The 24478-nt window shown below is 34.2% G+C and overlaps 1 protein-coding gene and 1 long non-coding RNA gene across 2 annotated transcripts; one reads left to right on the top strand and one right to left on the bottom strand.

The window, feature by feature from the left end:
• Positions 1-4348: 4348 nt before the first annotated feature.
• Positions 4349-9811, bottom strand: LOC109148716. The gene is made up of 3 exons (XR_002048845.1): positions 9799-9811; positions 6177-6187; positions 4349-4418 (listed from the first exon to the last, which is right to left on the bottom strand). It is a non-coding gene; the product is annotated as an uncharacterized LOC109148716 (long non-coding RNA).
• A 6167-nt stretch (positions 9812-15978) lies between these two features.
• On the top strand, positions 15979-24073 carry LOC109148572 (leucine-rich repeat receptor-like protein kinase PXC2). Its single transcript, XM_019296307.1, has 2 exons — positions 15979-15983; positions 22503-24073. Exon 2 carries the CDS (start codon positions 22526-22528, stop codon positions 24071-24073), a length of 1548 nt encoding a protein of 515 aa, XP_019151852.1. The 5' UTR covers positions 15979-15983; positions 22503-22525.
• The last annotated feature ends 405 nt before the right edge of the window (positions 24074-24478 follow it).

Genomic DNA, 24478 nt, shown 5'->3' with positions numbered 1-24478 from the left:
ATTTTCAAATCAAACTATCAAACTTTTATTGAACTTCTTCTTTTTCATTTCTTCATCTCTTTTCAACATTTTCATGACTTTTTTTTTTCATTTTTCTCATCATTTTCTTTTCAAATCAACAACGAAACGTGTTAGTGTTTTTAAATGTTCAAAAATCCCATATTATAATTGGCAATATTATTATGGCATACTAAGATAGGTTTAGAGTATGTCCGTCCAGCTCTACAGACGACTGATCAATCAGAAGCAACAACAGAAGGACTGACACTGAAGATCTGATTTAGGAAGCTGATTTCTAAAAGACTATACGCGGTATTATCAGACAAGTTTGGAAAGAAGATTAGCGTATATTTTCAAGAAAGGTATGGACCTAATCTTCTGAGATTACATTCCTCTTTTATAGTCCCTTAAGGTATTAGTTTGTAATGAGGATGCTTTATCGTCTTATCCGTAAACCTTTTCTTTTTGATAAAATTTTCTTATATTAAAAACTAACTAGCAGGCACCAATACTGATAATATCATCACAGTTTCCAATTGATGCACCATAACTTCCTATTTAGCGCGCGTTTTTCTTTTAATATTTACACAACATTTCTAGACTTTGAAGCAAAGTAGTCTTCATTGTCTAGTTTCCTTGTATCAATTAGACATCTTTGAGATAAGAAATACTATTTGTGATTTATCTATATGTTTTTAGATCTCTGAGTTTTAGTTATTTATCTCTAAGATAAAATTGTATAAAAATTCTGGAAAAGATATCTAGTGCTTTCTCCTTTTAATATGACATTTATTTCCAAGACATTCAAAAAAAAATTGTTATTTTTAGTAGATAGTAACAGTTTGTACAACATGTTTCTTATATGAACTAAATCTTTTACCAAGATAGGTAGCAAGATGAGGATAATTGTTTCACTATGCTATTGTGAAGCTACATTTGGTCTTTCACTTCACTAGAATTTTCATGTTTTGGACTCCATTGTGCATATTATGAGGCATATGTAATTGCTGAGCAGGAAACTGGTTATATATGCCTTTCAATCCCATTATATGCCCGAAAAGTTGAGTTTATTTTAAATTTATCATTGGAAGCTAAGCTCTGTCAAACTTGTAATTTTTGTTTGGTAATTTATGGCTGTAGGTTAAGGTTGCTGAGTACAACAATGTGCTTAATGCCATAAACCGTAAGCTAGCAGACAGGAAGGTATGCAATGCCATCACATTTTGTATATATGTAGTAGTGTACATACCCTTTTACTGGATCGGAGAAAACATATCACAAAACCACTCCATACCTTTCTTTAATTTGTTTGTTAAAGCCTCACATCCTTAGTGTGGATATTGTTATATTATAGTGCATGCTAATGTCCTCATGGGGTCTTTTAATAGTACAGCTGGGAAAATGATATGACAGGGCTCACAGAAATTATAGATCTTAGAATCACAAGATTTGACATTTAAGATTCACAAGAGTGAAATACAAGCCTACAAGGAACTTATAAATCCTATAATGACAAAAAACCCTATTGTTATTTGTTAAAAACTTAAAATTACATTCACTTTTCCCTTACATGTCTCAGAGTGGAAACTTGACTCCTGGTAATAAGGAATCTTCTATTGTGACACAGAAAAAAGGTGTCTTTGCTCCAAACATTTTCATTTGCTGTTGTAATTAGGGGTGTGCATCGGACGGGTTCGGGCGTTCGGATATCGAAACTGCCCGATCGGATTATGGATTGCATTTTTAACTCCTATCCGTTAATTTTTATAGGAAATTCCATTCGGTTTTACAAAGTTCGAATTTGGTCGGATCGGATTCGGATTTGAAATAAAAAAACTAAAATAACAAGCTTAACTTAAAAATTGCCTAAGTAGTAACTAACTTTCAAATGTTAAGTGACTTACTAAGTCTTGTAGACATGCTACTATGCTAGAAGACTAAGTAAATTAGTAAAATGCTCAAACATACATACAATCTTAATTCTTACATATGAATTGAGACAAAAAGACAAAAATCTCTAACACCAAAACACAAAAGTCACAATCACTCTATCAGTATTCACTATTCAGCATTTAGAATCAGCAATTTAGAATAAGAATTCAGCATTCATCATCTTCCTACGAAAAGACAAAACACAAGTTAAATAAAACCATGAACATCACATATTCACACCAATTACAGTTGCACATTTGTGCTGAAAAAAAAAAAAAAAAAAAAAAGAAGGCTCAGATTGCTATGTTTTCATTCAATGTAGAATTGGGAGCAAATCGCTACTTTCAGTTTTGGAATAGAAATCAAAACTAATGAGCAACAGACCAACCCAATGCCATTTCAAAGAGTGGTGGAAGCATCATCATAGCCAAATAGCCAATTAGTACAGTAATGAGATAAAACAGAATGAGAAATTGAGAATAAGGGAGAGTGACTGGTATTACCAGATGACCAGTTCAGATATATGCTATTCATATATGCAGTAGGCTGATACTGTTTTACCTGATGGGATCATACTATGATTACTATCATAGTATCATGGGGCCACCCCCAGTCTCCAAAGGATTGAATGGATCAATGGAATCAAGGGCAGCAACAAGTCAACAAATCCAACAATTGAATTGTTAGTAGTTACCAAGCCTTTAAACCTTGTCAGTTTTCCTCATTGAAAATCAAATCAGAAATCAGTGAAATCACATATCACAAGAAAATGGAATGACTGTAAATAAAACATTACAGGAATGGTAGGAAGGGAAGAACTAGCAGCCCCAGATCCTGTGCTTCCAATTCCACTTATTCCAGTAGCCAACTCTGCAAAGTGCAAAGAAAAACAAAGAAATGATATTCATATCTAAATTTAAAAAGGTAAAACAGAATGTAAAGTTTAAATAAATTACTGTGTTCAAGCTTTTAAACATCATCAATATTTTCTTCAACCTTAACTGGTTGATTTGGTAACCTCAACCAGCCTTGTGCACATACTAGGGTGATGAGGACGATTTTCACGCATCCATCAAGTATCAAATCACAGTATAGAGTTTAGATATCATTCCACTGGAGATGGCTCTTGAATGTTAGGAATTGATGCAAAGTGGAGTTAAGCACAAGCTAAAACTATCGTTATAGAAGCTAGGTCAATCGTTAAAAGAGTTGGTTTGATAAGAATTAACAAATAACAAAATAGACAAGCAAAACAAAGGACCGGACTTGGTTGATTCAAGCTAAGATGCCAAATGATACACTAAGATTAGGGAATTAAACAAGGCATAGGGTAAGTGAGATGCACAAAAGTGTCAAAATACCACTCTCGTAGCTATTTGGACTTGCAACCTATCCTTAAACTCCACTCTCGTGGCAATTCAATCCAAGGTTGCCCAAGCAAGAACACAAGGCATAAATTATCCTTAATACCAGAAATACTCTCGTATTGGGCATCAAGTGTGTGAATATGTGGCTAGTGTACAAGCTCTACTCTCGTAGCAACAAACACACTCCAAATAAAGCATATAATTGGGATCCAACAATTATACACAATTTTATAACAATCCAAAATCACACAACTAACCCTAGAACACCCAGACAATCTCCTTTATGCAATACAACTCAAATAGACATCAATAGCAAGAAATCAAACCAAATCCTAGTCCCAAAACACTTAGATACTCATAATATAACAATAGATACACAATATTAAAAGAGTAGTTGAAAGCATAGATGAAAAGTAAAGAGAAGAGATGAATAAGAAAACTTCTCTATTGAAGCTTTGAAATCCAAGATTTGCAATGTTCTTGAGCTTGGAAATGTAAAGGAACAAGTAATCTACACTAATCTAAGCTATTCTAGAGCTAAACTTAACTAGAGAATGAAAGGGAAATGAAAGATGTGTTTTGGGGTGAAAAAATCCCCTTAAAAGGGGTCAAAATCGCGCTTCAATAAGTTGCAGACGCTGGTCGCGGGTGTGGCTTCACCCGTGGCCAGAAATGCAGTGTATACTGCCCAGTGGCCACGGGCGTGGCCACACCCATGGCTACAAGGAAGTGTGCACTGCCTGTGCACTGAGTCTGTCTTCTAAGTAATTTTGCACCTTAGAAACTTTTGAATTAGTTTTTGTGGTCCTCATCTAAGTTGTAGCTCTTCAAGTTAGCTTTCCAATGACATAAAAATCACTTGATTTGGACAATCCTACGCAGAGATATGATGAAAACACCGAGCAATGGACGATTTCAACTTCTTGCTCTTTTGCTCTTTTGCTCCACTTTTGCCTTTGTTTGTCCAAATGATCAAGACCAATAAACACACCATAATTTGGCTCTCTAAAATTAAAGTTGTTGCCCCCATCTTCATAGCTTCTCATTGGCTCCTGTTGACTCTACATGCATCCGAAATGCCCCAAAAATCAGTCAATTCATCTAAATCATCAAGAATTACTCATAGGCACACAAATGAATCAAATGAGGACACTTTGGGCAAAATTATAACAAATAACAAGGAAAATAAGCTTAAATGCAAGGTGAAAACATTAACATTTTGGCACTTATCAACTCCCCCACACTTAAACCTTTGATTGTCCTCAAGCAAAAACAAGAACTAAATCACCAATATAGCACTGAAGTTGATCATACTCCCACTTCGCACAACTTAACAACCCACAATCCAACTCGACACAACACAACTTGTTTCAATTAAGAATCATCTTAGCATTCCACACAAGTTCCATTCTCAAGACAATAACCAATCACCAAAATTATTATAGAACGTGAGGATCAAGTGTGCACAAATACTAAGTTGAGATTATGCAAAACTTGGCTTTGAATGAGATTATATTTGTCACGCCCCACTTCTAGGACATGACCCGGCCGTATCGTTACGTGAAGACCTGTAACAATACGAAGCCTAACCATACATACTTCTCAGAAACTTCATAATAACACTTGAATATACAATAATTCCACAACCCAAAATGACAAAATATAATCGACTTGTTCTTCCCATAAACTCATCAAATCCACTGTTAGATATTTACAATCAAGAGTAGTATGTCCAAAATGCATCACAAGCACCAAAACCAAGCACAATGGTCTACCAAAAATACAAAGGGTCAAAGGGAAAGTCTAAATAAACAAAAATCCATGATAAGCTCCAAAACTAGGACTAACTCTCCAAGTTTCAGAAGTCACCTTCGAGACCCACCACTTGTGCTCGTGCTATTCACATGTCCTTAACTACTCTGAAACATGAGGAAAATACAAATAATGAGCTTATGCCCAGTAAGTGGTACTCCTCTCATCCCGGATCAAATAGCCCCAATAGAATACAAAAAAACATGAGAGTAATAAATAGATGCAAAACTCAATCCTTAAATTATATCAAAATCATAACATACTTCCATCGTACTATACACAAATTCCCAAAACGAAAAACTTTAGCTACATGGGCATCAACATCATTTCATAATACAATACTTTCAAAAGCATCAATCATTTCTTAACATATGACTCATTGGCAACGTACAGCCACTATTATAACCCGTGGCAAAGGCCATTATCGGCATAATGGTTTAGAAAGACTCGACGATTCGGAATGAGTCAGACTCAACGATTCGGAATAAGTCAGACTCGACGATTCGGAATGAGTCAGGCTCGACGATTCAGAATGAGCCGGATGGAACGTTCCAACAAATAATTCAAAAGACACGACGATTCTGAATGAGTCAAGCTCGACGATTCGGAATGAGCAATTAGGAACGTTCCAAGCCAAACAAAACAAACAACAAAATGTAGGTTGCCTCATGAGTTTGATCAAACAATCAAAATAGTTCTTATAATCAAATAGCCCGATGTAGCAAAATCATTTGCTTAAAATCACATAACAAAGTTCATATTTCCAAAATAGATAATAAGTTTATCAAACTAAGAAAGATGCAAGGTATAAACCATTCTCAAAATAATAATTTTCTTAGTACATAACTCTTTAAAAATCATAGAATAGTTTATTAAACCAAAGTAATTTCAAAGGGATTGTAATGGCTTAGTTTGAAAGAACTTTAAGCATGAGATTAAGAGTTCAAGTCTCACTTTAAATAAATAATTCATTTTATAAGCATATATTAAATATATAGAACAAACATAAGGCATATATAGCAATATAGAATCGAACCCAGGACTAACCACCACCAACACAGCAACCATAAACCATTCTACCATCACTGCACATGATGGTAATTTTAGTCAGAAATTTTCCTTAACCTTCATTTCGAAAACACAATTCCAACAAACCCAAACCCAAACACAATTTTAGTCCAAACTCCAAAATACATAAGAATTCCAGTCCAGACTGCAGCTTAGCGTTTCAAACCCACAAAATATCATAGTCTATAATATTTTTAACTCATACTAACCTTAAAATGGGTATTCAAAGTAGTGGAGATTATTCCATAATAAGTGATCAGTTTTGCAAAATAAGGAGAGAAGAGTTAATCACTTACCTAAAACATCCAAATTTTAGCTATTAAGCTCGCCCAAATACTCCTTGTCAAAATCCTAATATTTTCAAACATTAATCTTAGGGCTCAAATGATAAACCCAACTCAAAGAGTGAAATATAGAGGTCAAACTTACCTAGAATACTCCAATAGCTTTGAGATCTAAGCTTGAAGAAGATGGAGATCAAAGCTCCATGGTTTTCCTTCCCCTATCTCTCTCTAGTTAGCTCCCCTTATCTTCTTTCAAATGAAATGTTTATCCAAGACCAAAGTGGTTCCTTAACCTTTAAGGGTAAAGAGGGGTACTTTAGTAAATTAATCCAATATCAATTTTAATAACCTTTGACTTGTTGACCTATTTTAATAACATAGGTATATTTTTATTTCTAAGTTAGTGGGTATTACAATATTCCATAGGCTTGCCCTTCATACTCCCACTAGTTTAACTCTAAGATTGCATGCTAAGATCAAGTAGGACTTTTATTAGGCTTGTAATGGGGCTAAGGGTGAATGGTTGACAAAGAACGGGTAAGGAAATCAAACAAAAGAGAGAACTTCACACTTATTCACAATTGAGATTGGAAGAGATATGGCATCAAAGAACTAAGGAGCAACTAAAACTAATTAAACACAAAACAACACTCTAAAGTAGTGGAGGTTGAAAACAATTTTCAAATCAAACTATCAAACTTTTATTGAACTTCTTCTTTTTCATTTCTTCATCTCTTTTCAACATTTTCATGACTTTTTTTTTTCATTTTTCTCATCATTTTCTTTTCAAATCAACAACGAAACGTGTTAGTGTTTTTAAATGTTCAAAAATCCCATATTATAATTGGCAATATTATTATGGCATACTAAGATAGGTTTAGAGTATGTCCGTCCAGCTCTACAGACGACTGATCAATCAGAAGCAACAACAGAAGGACTGACACTGAAGATCTGATTTAGGAAGCTGATTTCTAAAAGACTATACGCGGTATTATCAGACAAGTTTGGAAAGAAGATTAGCGTATATTTTCAAGAAAGGTATGGACCTAATCTTCTGAGATTACATTCCTCTTTTATAGTCCTATCTTCCACAATCAAAGTCATCTATGGAGAGTGTTTATTGAAGAATCTATAAGTACCCTTATTCGAAGAGAATTAGGGTTACGCCGAAAGTAATAAGAAACACTCCCTATCTGCTATATGAGACTAGATCTTTGATTGTCATGCATCTTCTCAATACAATATGTTCATGGTGATTAAGATGATGAACTTGAGAAGAAACACTGCTGCTTAAACGAAAGGACACTGTGATCACACTGTTGTGGGAACAACTGTAAAGAGCGTCATTGAAGTGGACTGCATCAGAGTGGGCTTTCCAAGTGAAGGGATTTCATTGGACTTCTGTATGCATGGCTCTCCATCTTCAACAATCCACTAAACCTATGTAGACTGGGTATGTACCATGTGTGGGGCACTTGGGTAAGATTATTGTATATCTACCTTTGTACATTGGATTATGATTTAGTGGATTGGACGCCTATGTGATCGTCCCCCAGACGTAGATACACACTGTATCGAACTGGGTAAATATTCTGTGTCGTTGGATTTGTGTTGTTATCTTTCTCTTACATCTTCTCCATGATTTATTATTACTGACTGACTTCGTAACTGAATCAATCAGTAATCTCTGACAGTTGATTAATCCTGTTTATCTATCTAAAAAGAGAAAATGCAAAATTACAAAACGTTTTCAATAAATCAAGACCACCACACTTAGATAACATTATAGAGAGTGTTGCTAACAAAACAAGCTCCAAAAAAGAAAATGAATCACTTCCAAGAAAAAGAACAAATGCTCTATTCTCTCAAGGGTGGAGGGAAACATTTTGGCTAAGGGTTGAAGGTTAAATGATGAGGGTTAACACAAGGAAAAACAATCACAATTAATGAACAAGTGCTTAGCACTTATTAAACAAAGAAAAGGCTCAACGGGGACAATTAGGGGTAAAGATATGTTTAAAAGGTAGGCTTAAAGGCTTGGACTAAACGAAAAAGGCCTAAATCATTTCAAAACATGCAAATCTTATATTTCACTTGGAGAGTAATGAGGCAAGTTCTAGCAAAACAATCATTACCGAAATATCACATAAGCCTTCACTAGCAATGCACAACACACAAGATGAATTTATTCAATTATTAAGTGGTTAACAAGACCATTGGCAAGAGAATAGATCAATCATGTGATACACCTTGACTCATCAATCACAGGTTGCGTTGTAACAAGTTCCACCAAGCAAACCATAAACCAACAAAGCGGAGTAATCACAAATTCAAGTATATAAAGACAATTTATTCAACACAAAACACAATGAGTCATCCAAGAAAGGTTTCAAAAAGTTCAATTTTATTTTTTTAGAGAACACCCAAATTATCCCCTCCCCCACACTTAAAGGCTACATCGTCCTCGATGTGAAAGAAAATAAAGCACAAGGGGGAAATGATGGCACAATAAACACAAGGAACACATTCTCTACTATTTACACTAAGTAAAGCACTAAACACATTTAAACAAAGTAGAGAAAGTAGATGAGACTCCCCTAATGAATCTTCTTATGCCAAAGAATCATCATGGAGCCTTCTTGGAATTGAACATACTCTTTAGTGTTACTCCTAGAGTCAAGAGAATATACACATGAAAGCACAAGTGAAAGCATAATATATCAAAATTCAAAATATAAAGAAAAAATAAAATAAAATGCAATAAAGTGAAAGATAACATGAGGTGCCTCTCATGAAGCGCTAAGTTTAACGTCGCTAGCTCGACTCAAGCTCTCAAGTGTTCAACCATCAATGGATTGGAGGAGAAAAATTCCCATCTTTCTATCAACCTTTTCTTCTAGGTATTTCTTCAAGTGGTGGCAATCAATAAATTCACTTAAGCTCATCTTCACCACTTGAAAGTTTAAGACACTAAGCTCATCCAAATCAAACTCCAAGAATATCTTTTCCTCAAATCCATTTTTGATCCATAAACCAAATGAGGTCTTCATCCTAAAGATTGGGTCTTGATAATGCTCAAGAGCTTGATCATTTCCTTGGTCTCCAGTTCTTTTCTCTTCTTGACTTTCCTTTTCATTTGCAAATAAGGAGAGTCTTGGATCTTTCTCATGCACCAATAAGAATTTGGAATCCTTTGATATGAATATAGGCCAATTCGGGCTTCCATTTTCAAGAACATCAACTCCTCCCGGTTCCCACACTCTTATAAAGCCTTCACTAATGAGAGTATCATCCATTGGAGAGAATTCATCAAATTCACTTTGCATGTTATCAACTTCACTTTCATTTACTTCTTCTTCTTCTTCTTCTTCTTCTTCTTCTTCTTCTTCTTCTTCTTCTTCTTCAAATGGGTCATATTGCAAAGGTTCCTTGGCACCATTATCTTGAATCTCAATTTGAGTCTCAATCTTGTCATCTTCTTCATTAAAACGATTGGATTCAAGACACTCCTCAAGCACTTCATTTTCAAGATTTTCCCTTACTTTCTCATCTCCAACAACCTCATCCCCTTCATTAGATAAAGGCAACTCTTGTTGAACCTCTTCTTTGGACAATGAATCTTGAATGGACTCTTGAGTTGCCCTACTTTGTATTGGAGCCATCATGTTATCCGTGGAGGTTTGTAACTCATCCAATCGAGAAGATGTTTGCATGATCAAACTCATCAACTTGGACATCATCTCGGACTCTTGTTCAAGGGGTTGAAATCCTTGTTGAGGCTCTTGAAATTGACACAAATGTTGGTAGTTAGGAGCCAATGTATAGCAATTTTCGGCGTCATGTGCTCCTCCACAAATGGTACACCATAAAGGGTGTGGCATAGTAAATGATGGTTGCCTCCTTGAAAAGCTTCTTGACTTATGTAGGCAAGATTGAGATGTGATTCTTGTTTTTCCATTCCTCCATATGTTTGGCTCATATTCAAATTCATTTCGTATCCATGGGGAGGAATTTGGAATGGTGGTAAGGATCCTTGAAACTCATACCCATACATATTGAAAGTTCTTCTTTGGGTGGACGATGTACCAAACTACTCCTTGATCTATAATAAATGCATCTAGCAAGGTACATTCATCCGAAAATCCCAAACAAGATTGATCAATTAGCACTTGAGCACATAAGGAAAATAAAAAGAAAATAAAAACATAGAAAAATGGTCTAGTCTCCTAGAATAGTCATTCACTAATGTTAACTACCACAAAACAATAAAAACCAAGTCATCCCCGGGTAAGTGAGATGCACAAAAGTGTCCGAATACCACTCTCGTAACAATTTGGACTTGCAACCTATCCTTAAACTCCACTCTCGTGGCAATTCAATCCAAGGTTTCCCAAGCAAGAACACAAGGCATAAATTCTCCTTAATACCCGAAATACTCTCGTATTGGGCATCAAGTATGTGAATGTGTGGCTAGTGTACAAGCTCTACTCTCGTAGCAACAAACACACTCCAAATAAAGCATATAATTGGGATCCAACAATTATACACAATTTCATAACAATCCAAAATCACACAACTAACCCTAGAACACCCAAACAATCTCCTTTATGCAATACAACTCAAATCCTAGTCCCAAAAAGGAAAGTTATTCAACTTAAGTGTTATTGAAGCAATTGTCATACAAATTGTTTGTAAATCTCACAAATTTCATTAGATATTTAGTTATAGATTAGGGATAAAGTACAAATAAGCCACCAAACTACTTGAGAAATATCAATTAAGCCATCGAACTCAAATAACCCCCAAATAAGTCATTGAACCTGGAAATAAAGAGCAAATAAGCCATTGAACCTGGAAATAAAGAGCAATTAATATTTTTAACAGGTTAACTATAGGTTTTTGCTGTCTGGATTGCAAAATGTTTATTTTATTTACGTTTATTAATATTATCCATTTGGATAGTATTATATTTTAAAATAATTATTATAATCAAACTAGTTTTGTCTTGTTTATTTATTTATTTATTATTTTTCACTAGATCTTCTGTTTAAAAAATAATAATAATAAATAAATAAATTAGATCTAGACAAGACAAAACTATTTTGATTATAATTACTTTAAATATATTACCATGTAGGTGGATTATAATAAAAAAAAAATGTAAATACAATAAATATTTGGGAATCCAGTTAATAAAAACCTGGAGTTAACCTGTTAAAAATGTTAATTGTTTTTTTATTCTAGTTCAATGGCTTATTTGGGGGTTATTTGAGTTCGATGGCTTAATTGCTTTTTTCCAAATAGTTCAGTGGCTTATTTGTACTTTATCCTTATAGATTATTGAAAAGATTGCAAGACATATAATAAACATTGACCAATAAATATGCTATTGAATGCACAAAAAGTGCACTTGAACGAACATAAATGTGCACTTGAAGGCCAAATGTTTGCACACAAAGTTATAAAGATTTGCACTCAAAAGGAAAACTAAAGTAGTCAAACAGAATATGTGCACTCGAAGAAGGATGACCGAGTGGGTAGAGCATAATTTTTGTATTTAAAGGTTACGAACTCAATTCTTGTCAACATTTTTTACGAGTGGTCTTTCTAGTATAGTTTATTTTTTTTATGTGGTCGTGTTCTAATTTATCTAGTAGTGCCTGTAGGTTTACATAGTCATCCAAAGAAAGAAATTTTTAAAAAAGAAAAAAAAAAAGTAAGGATTCCTCCAATTAAAATTTGTGGTGGAAGAAAGTTCCCCAAAAAATTGGTTAATGACCCAGTGAACTCAGCCACTCAGGACAGTAACGACTAAAGACTAAAGACTTGCAACGCAGGTATCATAGCTAACATGTATTTTGGGTGATCAGACTTTGCAATTTATTGCAAACTGACCACTAAGCGTATAATTTAGGGGGATGTCATGCTCATATAGTTATTATAGGCCGGCGTTGAGATAGATGTTTGTGAACTGAATTTATTGCATGTTGAAAATATATATGATTGAGTATGACGTTGCAAGTTTCCTTATTAGTTTCATCATTATCTCTCCCCTGAATTATATGCTTATATCACTTTTACCTCTAAATTATTCATGTATCTACATTAGTCCCATCAATTATGTTAAAAATAAAGATTGTATCCTTTTTTATTAAATAGACATTTTCATCGTTAAATTTAAATATTGCATTTATTTATCTTCTCCAACAAATTATTGCTAATATAGAGTGTTAAACACTGTTCGCTTCGAACCGACTAGTTTGAACTGAACCAGACATTGGAGTAACCAAATTGAAAGGTTTCGGTTATGATTCAGAACCAGAAATCTAATTTTTAGATTTTGATTTATTAAAATCACGATGCGGGAAAAAAATAATTTTTGAATTTAAACTATTTTAAAAATAGAAAAAAGAATTATTTTTTTAAAAAAAAGTTCGAACAAGTGGTTCAAATCGGAACCGAAATCGTAAACTGGTGGTTCATAATCAAAACTAAACCGCACTCATATCTATTTCTATGTAAGAATTAGAATAAATGCGAAAAAAGAGAAGACATCATTTGTTAAATGACAAAAACGATTGTCTGTAACTAAATTTGGAATTGCCACAAAAAACAACAGACCTCTAATGTAATTAACTCATAAAATTTAACATGAACTTTTGTCAATTAATTAGCTAGAATATATATATATATATATATATATATATATATATATATATATATATATAACATTCAAAGTTGAGCATCAAAGATTACAAATAAGGAATCTTGAAAATCATTTTCTTGCATTTTTTTAAATAAAAGAAATCTAGGTTAAGTTTTTTTTTTTTTTTTTGTTTAATTAATCTTCTTTTGATTATTTAGAACAAACTCAATATTTTAATTATACGTTTGCATTATTATTGAAAATAATTTAGGTCATTATGGTATTAATATTTTTTGTCTCTATTTTTATAATAGAGGTGTAAATGAGCCGAGGGCTCGCGAGTGATTCACGAGCCGCTAGGTCAAAGCTCGGCTCGAGCTCGAGTCAAACTCGAGCGGCTCGTTTAGTAAACGAGCCGAGCTCGAGCTCAAATATTCTAGGTTCGTGACTCGTCGAGCCGCTCGCGAGCCATAATTAAATAAATAGATAAATATTAAATATAAATATAAATATATATATATATATATATATATATATATTACTTAAAACTCGCAGAGTAGGAAAAACCTAAATCTATTGCAGTTGCATACCCGCTGCCTAAATCTCTCGGTGTTTCCCCGGAGACGCCACTAGTGCCGATAAGGAGGAGCATCAATTCAGATGCCACTACCAAAGTTTGGACTTTTGAATTTTTAAAGTTTAGATTATTTATGTATGGATAAAATAATATTTATTATTAATTGAAATATGAATTCAAATAGGTCAAACTCGAGATTAAAATCGAGCTCAAATCAAGCCCGAATTCGAGCTCAAGATCGAGCTCGAACAATTGAGCAGCTCGAGCTCGATCGAGCTCGAGCCGAACTATGCTTATCGAGCTCGAGCCAACCCATGCTCGAGCTCGGCTCGGCTCGTTTACACCCCTATTTTATAATGGTACAATTATACATTACTTCTTTTTGGTACATACAATTATACATTACTTTACTAATATTGTACTATTTTTTTTATCTGACAAAATTATTCTTAAATCAATAAATTTCAATGCATTGGCGCCCTAGCCAAAACGACGTCGTTTTGGTCTTTTTTTTTTTTTTTTTTAAATTCCGTTTCCCGTTTCTACCGTTAACTTTAAAAAAAATTCCCTTGTTTTGAATGTATATAAACTCATAACATAATACACATAAACTTATATCATAATACACATAATCTAGCATAATACATAATACACATAAACTCATAACATAATACACATAAACTCATAACATAAAACACATAAACTCTTAACAGAATACACATAAACTCTTAACATAATACACATAAACTCTTAACATAATAAACATAAACTCTTAACATAATACACAAAAACTCATTATAACATAATATACATAAACTTTTACACATAAACTCTTAACATAATACACATAAAATCTGAACATAAAAAATGACGTCGTTTTGGACAGGACGCACAATACATTGTGTGTCCTGATACGATATAACGATTGCTGAATTTATTGCATATTGAAAATTAGCGATTCGGACTAGGGCCTACATTGTCTTATGTTGTAAGTTTTTGTGTCTTTGTTATAAAATTTTATACCTTAAGAATATGAATTGTATTTGAAACAAATTAGTAATTGTGTCTTATGTTATGAATTTGTATGTCTTGTGTTGTGAAATTATGTGCCTATAAACACATATTATATACATAAATCATATTTGGAAAATAAGTAAATATATTATAATATAATGTGTATGTGTCTTGAGTTTTGATTTTTTGTATCTTTGTGTTATGAAATTCTTTACCTCATGAGGAAGGTTGCAAAAATCGCTAGGCGTACATCTAGAATTTTAAATTGTATGAAGATTTAAAGAATCAAAACACAACACAAAGTCACAACTCACAAAGTATTAATTAATATTAGATAACTTGATTTCAATATATTAATTACATTTTTGGGTTTGCGACCGAATTGAATAATTTAGGGTTATTTCACTAAAAACGGTGTCGGTTTGAGCGAAATAACCCATTTAAAAAAAAAAAAGGAAAAATAGCTAACCAGCAGCCTTAATGCCCGCCTAGTCTTCCACAACCTAGTCGGCACCTAGGCCGCCTAGAACGACGATTTTGCCAAAATTCTAGGTGGCTGGCCACCCGCGCTATTTTTTGCAACATTGTTCACGAGTATGAATTTTGTACATCGTCGTTTCAATCCAAGGTCCATAGTTCTATGTAGACCCTAGTCCATGATATAAATTGCTGAAAATTAAGATATCAATCTAGCTTAGTCCGAATTTGATGTGTTGGCCCGATAAAATTTTAAAATCTTAGGGGTAGACCCGAAATATTTTAGCACAATAAAAACTAGTATAATATGCACGAAATCGGCGGTCCGAACGGGTTAGCCTGAAATTTAGTGGGCTAGCCCGATAGCTTGAGTGTTATTCTTTATTATAGAAGTGATGTAGAACATAACATACATAGAGTAACTCATCTTTAGTATTTTATTAAATTTTTAATTTAAAAATTTAATAAATATATTACTCCATCTATCCATTTTACCTGTCATGTTTACTATTTATAAACATTTTTTTTTTTGCTTATTTTCTCTATAAATCTCGTCACCCAAACCAGATACATAATATGGAACGTGGTGCTATTGTGCTTCATGGAGGAGTCAAAATTTCCAATGAATTGGGTTGATAGAGCTGATTGTTGCACTGAATGGGAAGGAGTTGTGTGTGATAATGCAACCGGTCATGTCATTGAACTCCATCTATCAACTTTTGAGGATAATCTTCCAAGAGGTAAACTTAGTTCTTGTTTACTAGGACTTAAACTCATGACTTCCCCATTTAGAAGAGTCACTTCATGTCATTAGACCATAAGGTCATTGGCCATAATAGCTCATTTAGGGAAAATTATGTTGTGCATCTGTGTGCACCATGCATGGTGCACACGAATGCAAAAACGACGTCGTTTTGAATAAAAACGCGCGTCCAACTTATATATATAAAAAAAAGAATCAGCTTCGATTCCCGTCAACAACATTACGTTGTGCATAATTTCTGAATGTATAGTTATGCAATTCTGGATGTATAGTTATGAAATTATGGATTTTTAGTTATGCAATTCTGAATTTTTAATTTTTTTTTTAAGTCGACGTCAAAACAACGTCGTTTTTGCGTCCGTGCACCATGCATGGTGCACACGGATGCACAGTATAATGACTCCTCATTTAGAACTCATTAGATATGCATGTTAATATAATTGTTTTTTTTATAGAAAATATAACTTTAGCAAAAATTATTTTATTAGATAGATCTACAATTAAATCAATAAAATAGTATACATATTAAACAGTTTGATTGGCGTGAGTGGCCGTGCACTCTCGACTTAAGAGAGGTTGTGAGTTTGAACTCCCTCTTGTATAGCCAGCACTTTGTGTAAAGGGGATTAATTAGAATCTGTTAATACATGAATTTTAATGGATTTTTAACGAGTCAACCTATTAATGACGTGGAATATATTAAAAGTAAACACTAACTCGTTATTGTGGGTCTAATTTCGCATCATGTTAACAAGTTGTATCACAAAGTTGCCTAAGTCTAGGCTATGGCTCCCGGAAGAAGAGGTTATTTCCTGTGGTTGATGCTGATGCATACATTGACAACAAGCGTTATAAAGATGTTGGTTCTGCAAATGAAATGGAAAATTCTCCATCTAGATACAAGGAAAGAAAGAAAGAAAAAATTCAAAAAGTATGATTTTTGTATTTAAAGATTACAAGTTCGATTCTTGTTAACGTTATTAATTTTAAGTGGTCTTCCTAGTGTAATTTATCTATCTTATGTAATTGTGGTCTTTGCAACAGGCTCTCTAAAATAATTTTTACACATAAGGGGTTTTTCACCTAGTAGTGCCCGCAGTTTTACATATAGTCATCCAAAGAAAGAAAGAAAGAAATAATAATAATAATAATAATAATAATAATAATAATAATTTCTTTCAAAAAAAAAAAAAATAATAGAGTAAGGATTATATTCTTCTAATTAAAATTTGTGGTGGAAGATAGTTCCCCAAAAAATTGGTTAACGACCCAGAGAACTCAGCCACTCAGGACAGTAACATAACGACTAAAGACTAAAGACTTGCAATGCTGCTATCATAGTTAACATGTATTTTGGGTGATCAGACTTATTGCAAAGTGACCACTATGGTATTGATTTAAATATGTTAGAAAACTAAAATATGTGGCTCAAAATCCATGAGACCATTTCTCCATTGTTAGTGCCACATGTCCACATTGCACTCCAACATTGCATGTCCTTAATCTGCATGCGCACGTTTGCAATCTTCATGCCATTTTTTCTCCTTTTTGATTGTATAAATAGCAGTAATATTTGCTTTGTAATAATCGCTCATTCTCACATCAATTCAATATATTTTGAATTCATTCATTTGCTTTCTTTCATTTCCCACGTAGAGATATATATATATATATATTATATTCTTTCAACTCTTTTAAGTTATAATATATATTTCCTTTATTCCTAATTCTTTTGTCTTTTATATAATTTTCTTCATTTATATATTTTCCCTATTATTTAACTTCTATAATTCTCAATTTTCGATTCTTCGCTTCCGCATTATTCCGCTATATTCCTAACAAGTGGTATCAGAGCGGTTTAATTGAGAGTTATTTTCAAAGATGTCAACTGTTACCAAGTTCGATATCGAGAAGTTCAACGGGAAAATTAGCTTTTCTATCTGGAAGGTTCAGATGGAAGCCGTTCTAACCCAGAACGGTTTAAAGAAAGCGCTAGCTGGGAAGAAGAAGAAACCGGCTACAATGACAGATGTAGATTGGGAAGATCTGGATGACAAGGCACGTTCAACCATTCTTTTGTGTCTGTCTAAAGAGGTTCTACGTGAGGTATTAAGTGAGACGACTGCGTCAGATTTATGGTCCAAGCTGGATACGCTTTACATGGCCAAAACTCTGGCGAACACGCTACGCCTGAAGGAGCGTCTGTACACAATCCGTATGACGGAAGGTACTTCTATTAAGTCTCACTTAGATGAATTCAATTCTATTTTATTGGACTTGGAAAATATTGATGTCATAATTGACGATGAGGATCGTGCTGTTTTATTGCTTGTCTCTCTCCCTAATTCATACAAGCATTTCAAAGAAATTATGCTGTATGGTAATAGTAGTGATACCCTTACTTTCGACAGTGTTAAGTCAAACCTATTGTCCAAAGAAAAGTTTGACTTTGAAATTAAGTCTGAGGACAAAGGTGAAGGCTTGACTGTAAGGGGTCGTTCACTTGAATCAGGGAGTAGCAATAAAAATTCTAGATCCAAGTCCAAAGGACATAAGTCCAACAAATCCTGTAAGTACTGCAAGAAGCATGGTCATGATGTGACTGAATGCTTCAAGTTGAAAAACAAGCAAGAGAGAGAAAAGAAGTCCGCTGAAGCTAGTGTTGTTGAAAGTGATTCAGATGGTGATGTGTTGTTATCTGTTAGCTCCGGTGAGAAACGGAGTGAAACCGAGTGGATTTTGGACTCTGGTTGTACATTCCACATGTGTCCCCACAAAGATTGGTTCATCTCTCTGGAACCGGTTGATGGTGGAGTTGTCTTGCTGGGTAATGATACCCAATGCAAGGTTAGTGGAATTGGAAGTGTTCAGATTGAAACTCATGATAACGTTGTCAGGACTCTTACCAATGTTCGGTATATTCCTGATTTGAAACGCAATCTGATATCATTGGGCACCTTGGAATCTCTGGGGTGCAAGTACACAGCTGAAGGTGGAGTTTTGAAGGTCATAAAAGGCTCTCTTATTCTCATGAAAGCTTCTCGTTCTGGAAGCTTGTATGTCTTGCATGGCAGTACTGTGACGGGTTCAGTAGCGGTATCCTCATCGATGTCTGATGCGGATCTCACTCAATTATGGCATATGCGTCTGGGACATATGAGTGAGAAAGGCATGCATCTCCTGAGCAAAAAAAGGCCTCCTTGGTGGTTCAGGTACGGGTAAATTACAATTTTGTGAGCATTGTATTTTTGGGAAACAAAAGAGGGTTAGCTTCTCTACTGCTACACACCGTACCAAAGATGTATTGGAATATATACATTCCGATTTATGGGGACCGACTAAATTCCAGTCTATGGGAGGCTGTAGATATTTTATGTCTATTATTGATGACTTTTCTCGTAAAGTCTGGGTCTATTTCCTGAAACATAAAAATCAGGCATTTTCTATTTTCAAGAAATGGAAAATACTTGTTGAGACTCAGACAGGTAAAAAAGTCAAGAAGCTCAGGACAGACAATGGCTTGGAGGTCTGTGAGTCAGATTTCAATGACTTCTGTGCGGCAAATGGAATCGCCAGGCACAAGACCTTGCCTGGTAAACCCCAGCAAAATGGTGTTGCCGAACGTTTGAACAGGACTCTATTGGAAAGAGCTCGTTGTATGCTCTCTAATGCTGGGTTATGGAAACGGCGTGATTTTTGGGCCGAGGCCGTTTCTACTGCTTGCTATTTGGTAAATAGATCTCCACATTCATCCCTTGATTTCAAAATTCCAGAGGAAGTTTGGTCAGGTAATCCTGTTGATTACTCTATCTTAAGAGTTTTTGGATGTCCTGCTTATGCTCATTCCAGTACGGGTAAATTAAACCCGAGAGCTGTCAAATGCATTTTCCTTGGTTATGCTTCTGAGTCAAAAGGGTATCGTCTATGGTCTCCTGATTCTCGGAAAATCATTCTGAGTCGAGATATCACTTTTGATGAAAATGCACTACTTTCTTCTGGAAAAGTTCCCAGTACTGGTGAGACGCAAAGTACTGGTGAGAAGGTGGAGTTTGAGTTCAGGCCTAGTGATAGTGTTACTACTGCTGATGGTAATACTAAAGATGATGCATCTACTAGCACCGCACCTCTCGTCGAGCCACAACGAGAGTATTCCATTGCTATGGATCGGCCTAGAAGGACAATCAAGAAACCTGCTAGGTACGCTAGTGACGATGAAACCAATATGGTTGCTTATGCTCTTTCAGTCGCATAGGAAGTTGATGGTGATTCATCCTGCTATTCTGAAGCTTTTCCTATTGCTAAGTTCAAGCCATACTTGAGTTTAGTCGGCTGTTCCAGTTGTTAATTCCACAATGGATTTGATCCAAGGTGGAGATTGTTAGAAAACTAAAATATGTGGCTCAAAATCCATGAGACCATTTCTCCATTGTTAGTGCCACATGTCCACATTGCACTCCAACATTGCATGTCCTTAATCTGCATGCGCACGTTTGCAATCTTCATGCCATTTTTTTCTCCTTTTTGATTGTATAAATAGCAGTAATATTTGCTTTGTAATAATCGCTCATTCTCACATCAATTCAATATATTTTGAATTCATTCATTTGCTTTCTTTCATTTCCCACGTAGAGATATATATATATATATATATATATTATATTCTTTCAAATCTTTTAAGTTATAATATATATTTCCTTTATTCCTAATTCTTTTGTCTTTTATATAATTTTCTTCATTTATATATTTTCCCTATTATTTAACTTCTATAATTCTCAATTTTCGATTCTTCGCTTCCGCATTATTCCGCTATATTCCTAACAAAATATAAAAGTTTTATAGAGTTTTAAGTCTTTTGTCTTTACTTGTTGACGCCTTGACGGAGCAAACTTACAATTTGGGGTACAATAATTCATTTCACTAAAAATTGGTTAACGACTGAGAAAGCTCAAGATAATGACAACTAAAGACTAAAGACTTGCAAATAACAATGCAAGTATCAAATTTAACATTAATTAATTTTGGGTAATTAGAATTACGTAACTAATACTCAGACTTTGCAATTTATTGCAAACTGATGAGCACATCAGTATTGAATATTGACATGTCTAGAGTAAAATTTAAATACAGGTTTATATTTTAAATAACGAAGTTTACTTTTAATCTTTGATTAATGTGTGATTGTCACATTTAGTCTTATTTTAAAAAAAAAAATTCATTACATCTTTGATTAGCGTAAAATTCTTTATTAAATGGTACAATGTCAATTTTAAATAAAAGATTAACTATTGTAAGCAATGTTGCAAAAATCGCATCTAGCCGCTAGGCGGCGCCTGGCCGCGTCAAGGAATGCCAGAATTGGCTTCCTCCGCGACTGGTAGCCTAAGAGATCTAGGCGGCGCGGAGACTGCCTAGCCGGCCGAATTGTCTCGAATTGAACCCTAGTTTTTTTTTTTTTAAAAGGTTATTCGCCAAACGACGTCGTTTTGACGAATAACCCTTAAAAAATCGCTTGAAGCGAGTCAGCAACGAAAAAAGAAGAACCCCTCAAACGCACTGCTCGCAACTCGCCCACGCCCTCCGGTCGCCTCCGCCTCCGCCAGTCGCCGACCTAGCCAATCAGCCTTCAAGTACGTATGTTATTTATTTTATTTGTTTTTTTTTCAGTTTTTACCTTTTACTTTTTAGTTTAGGTTTTGCTTTATTTTTTTTTCTTTTAAATCTTTTATTAAAAAAAATTAAAAAAAAAAAAAAAAAAAACAAAACAAAAAATATCGAGCGCCTTGGTGCCAACAAATCAGAACTTAGGGCACCTAGTGTCTTTTCAACATTGGTTGTAAATAAACAAAATTTAAGTTAAAAATGTAATGAGACAAAATTTGAAGAATATAACCAAATTTAACAACTGCTACAATATAACTTTATATATTTAGAACTCATTAGACATGCATGTTAATATAATTTTCTTTTTAGAAAATAAAACTTTAGAAAAAAATTATTTTAATAAATCTATAATTAAATCAACAAAATAGTGTGTATATATATATATATATATATATATATTTATTTATTTATTTATTTATTTCATAGCATATCATAATATTCATAAAATAATAAAATAATATTTAAAAATCATAACTAATGCTAATATTAACGGGTTAAGTCAGTTGACCCGTTATTTGTATGTCTAATTCCGTATCATGTTAACAAGTCGTACAAAATTCCCTAAGTCTAGGCTATGCCTCCAAGAAGAAGAGTATTTCCTGTGGTTGATGCATACATTAAAAACTTACTGGAGAGATACCTAACCAAATTGGAAATCTCAGCAAGCTGCAAGCACTTGATCTCTCTAGTAATATGCTTACTGGAGAGATATCAAAGCAAATTGGAAATCTCAACAAGCTGCAAAGGCTTAATCTTGAAAGAAACAGGTTATGCGGACCTCTTCCTGAGAATTTGGGGTATTCATTTCCAATTATTGAAAGGTTGTACATTTCAGATAACAAGTTGGAAGGCATAGTGACAGAAAATCACTTTGTTAATCTCACAAAGTTAACCATTTTAGATGCATCTGAAAATAGATTAACCATGCGTGTCAATCCAAACTGGACACCTCCCTTCCAACTTCATCGGCTTGATCTAAGTGGCTGGAATTTGGGTCCTCAATTTCCTCTTTGGTTGCAATCTCAACATCAAATTTCTGCGGTGGACATTTCTAATGCTGGAATAGAGGGTGAGCTTCCAACTTGGTTATGGAACTTTTCTTCTCAAATTGAATTAGTTAATGTTTCACACAACCAATTGCGAGGCCAAATTCAAAACATACCATCTCATTCAACTGGAGAGATTGGTATGTCTTTATTTGTGTACTTGAACTCTAACCAATTTAGTGGTCCCTTACCTCGTATTTCTATCCACATATTTGGGTTAGACTTGTCAAACAATTCATTGTCAGGAAATATTTCTAACTTCTTATGCCATGCACAAAAGGTGCAATATGACCTCAGAATACTTCATTTGGGAGGAAATGATTTATTTGGAGAAATTCCAGATTGTTGGATGCATTGGCCATACTTAGAAGTTTTAAATATGAAGGAAAACAAATTGATTGGAAGCATTCCAAATTCCATTAGGCTTTTGAGTCATTTGGAATCTTTGGACATGCACAAAAACATGCTTTCTGGCCCTATACCATCGCTGCAAAATTGCTCCATGCTAATGAAAGTTGATTTGGCTGAAAATGGATTCACAGGGACGATCCCAAGATGGTTGGGGACTTCTCTTTCATATTTGACAATTTTAAGACTTCGATCAAATAACTTCAATGGTGAATTGTCTCCAGAGTTCTGTCATCTTACATCTCTTCGCATTTTAGATATTTCCAATAACAATCTCACTGGTGTGATACCTAAGTGCCTTAAAAATCTCACTGCAATGATTGATGATGAAGTGGATCTTTCGGTTGGATTCTTTGAGAGGTGGTATTCATCATCTGAGAGCTTTGGTGAAAGTGCTTTAGTAACTACAAAAGGACATGAGTACGAGTATTTCACTATCATTCTAAAGTTGTTTGTTAGCATGGATTTTTCTAATAACAACTTTAATGGGGATATTCCAATTGAATTGACGAATCTTGTGAAATTGAAATCTTTGAATTTATCAAGAAACAATTTGACAGGAAATATCCCCGTGGAGATGGGAAATCTGAAGTTATTAGAATCAATTGATCTTTCAAGAAATCAACTTTCAGGAAAAATTCCATCAAGCTTCTCAAGTTTGTCATCGTTGGGTGTTTTAGACCTGTCCTATAACAACCTAACTGGGAAGATACCTTCAGGTACTCAACTGCAAGGCTTTAATGCTTCGTGTTACATTGGCAACAACCTCTGCGGCCCTCCGATCTCAAAAAGCTGTAGCAGTATTGATGGTGGTAAAATTCCCAAAAATGAAAGCGAAAGAGATGATGGTTGTGAAGTGGATTGGTTTTATGTTAGCATGGTTATAGGATTTGCAGTGGGCTTTGGATGCATCTATGGCTCTTTGTTTCTTGTAAAATCTTGGAGGATTGCTTATTTTAAGTTTTTAGATAAGAAGTTGAGGTCTTTTTTAGTATGGGCACATGCTTTGAGTGCTTAATGCTTCTATCTATTTTCTTAAATGTTAGAAAACATCTGTAAAGATTGAAGTTTGCATTAAATGTATTTTTAATACGTTGTAATTTATCATGTACCGCTACTCCACTAGTTGTAACATATATTGTTGTGATTGTAATTTATTAAATTATTCTGATTGGCTCAGGAAATAGTTTCTTGGGGCGAACTCTAGACTGTAATATGACAGTTATGACAGTAATAAATTAAGTTCATTCTTCTTCTTCAATTCCTAATACTCTGTTTTCTGAACTTAGCTTCTTCTTCATACGCGACCCGCTTCAATTCGGTTCCAAATTGATGGTTCACAGTTTTATAGTAAAGGAGGTGAGTCAGAATTAATAAAATCTTGTATGAAATGTTCGTCTCCAAATCCAGATTCAGTACGTAA

This window comes from Ipomoea nil, unplaced genomic scaffold (genome assembly GCF_001879475.1).
Source record: "Ipomoea nil cultivar Tokyo-kokei standard unplaced genomic scaffold, Asagao_1.1 scaffold2144, whole genome shotgun sequence".
NCBI classification, from domain to species: Eukaryota; Viridiplantae; Streptophyta; class Magnoliopsida; order Solanales; family Convolvulaceae; genus Ipomoea; species Ipomoea nil.
Note: the sequence above shows the minus strand (reverse complement) of the source record. Positions and strands in the feature narration are given on the sequence as shown.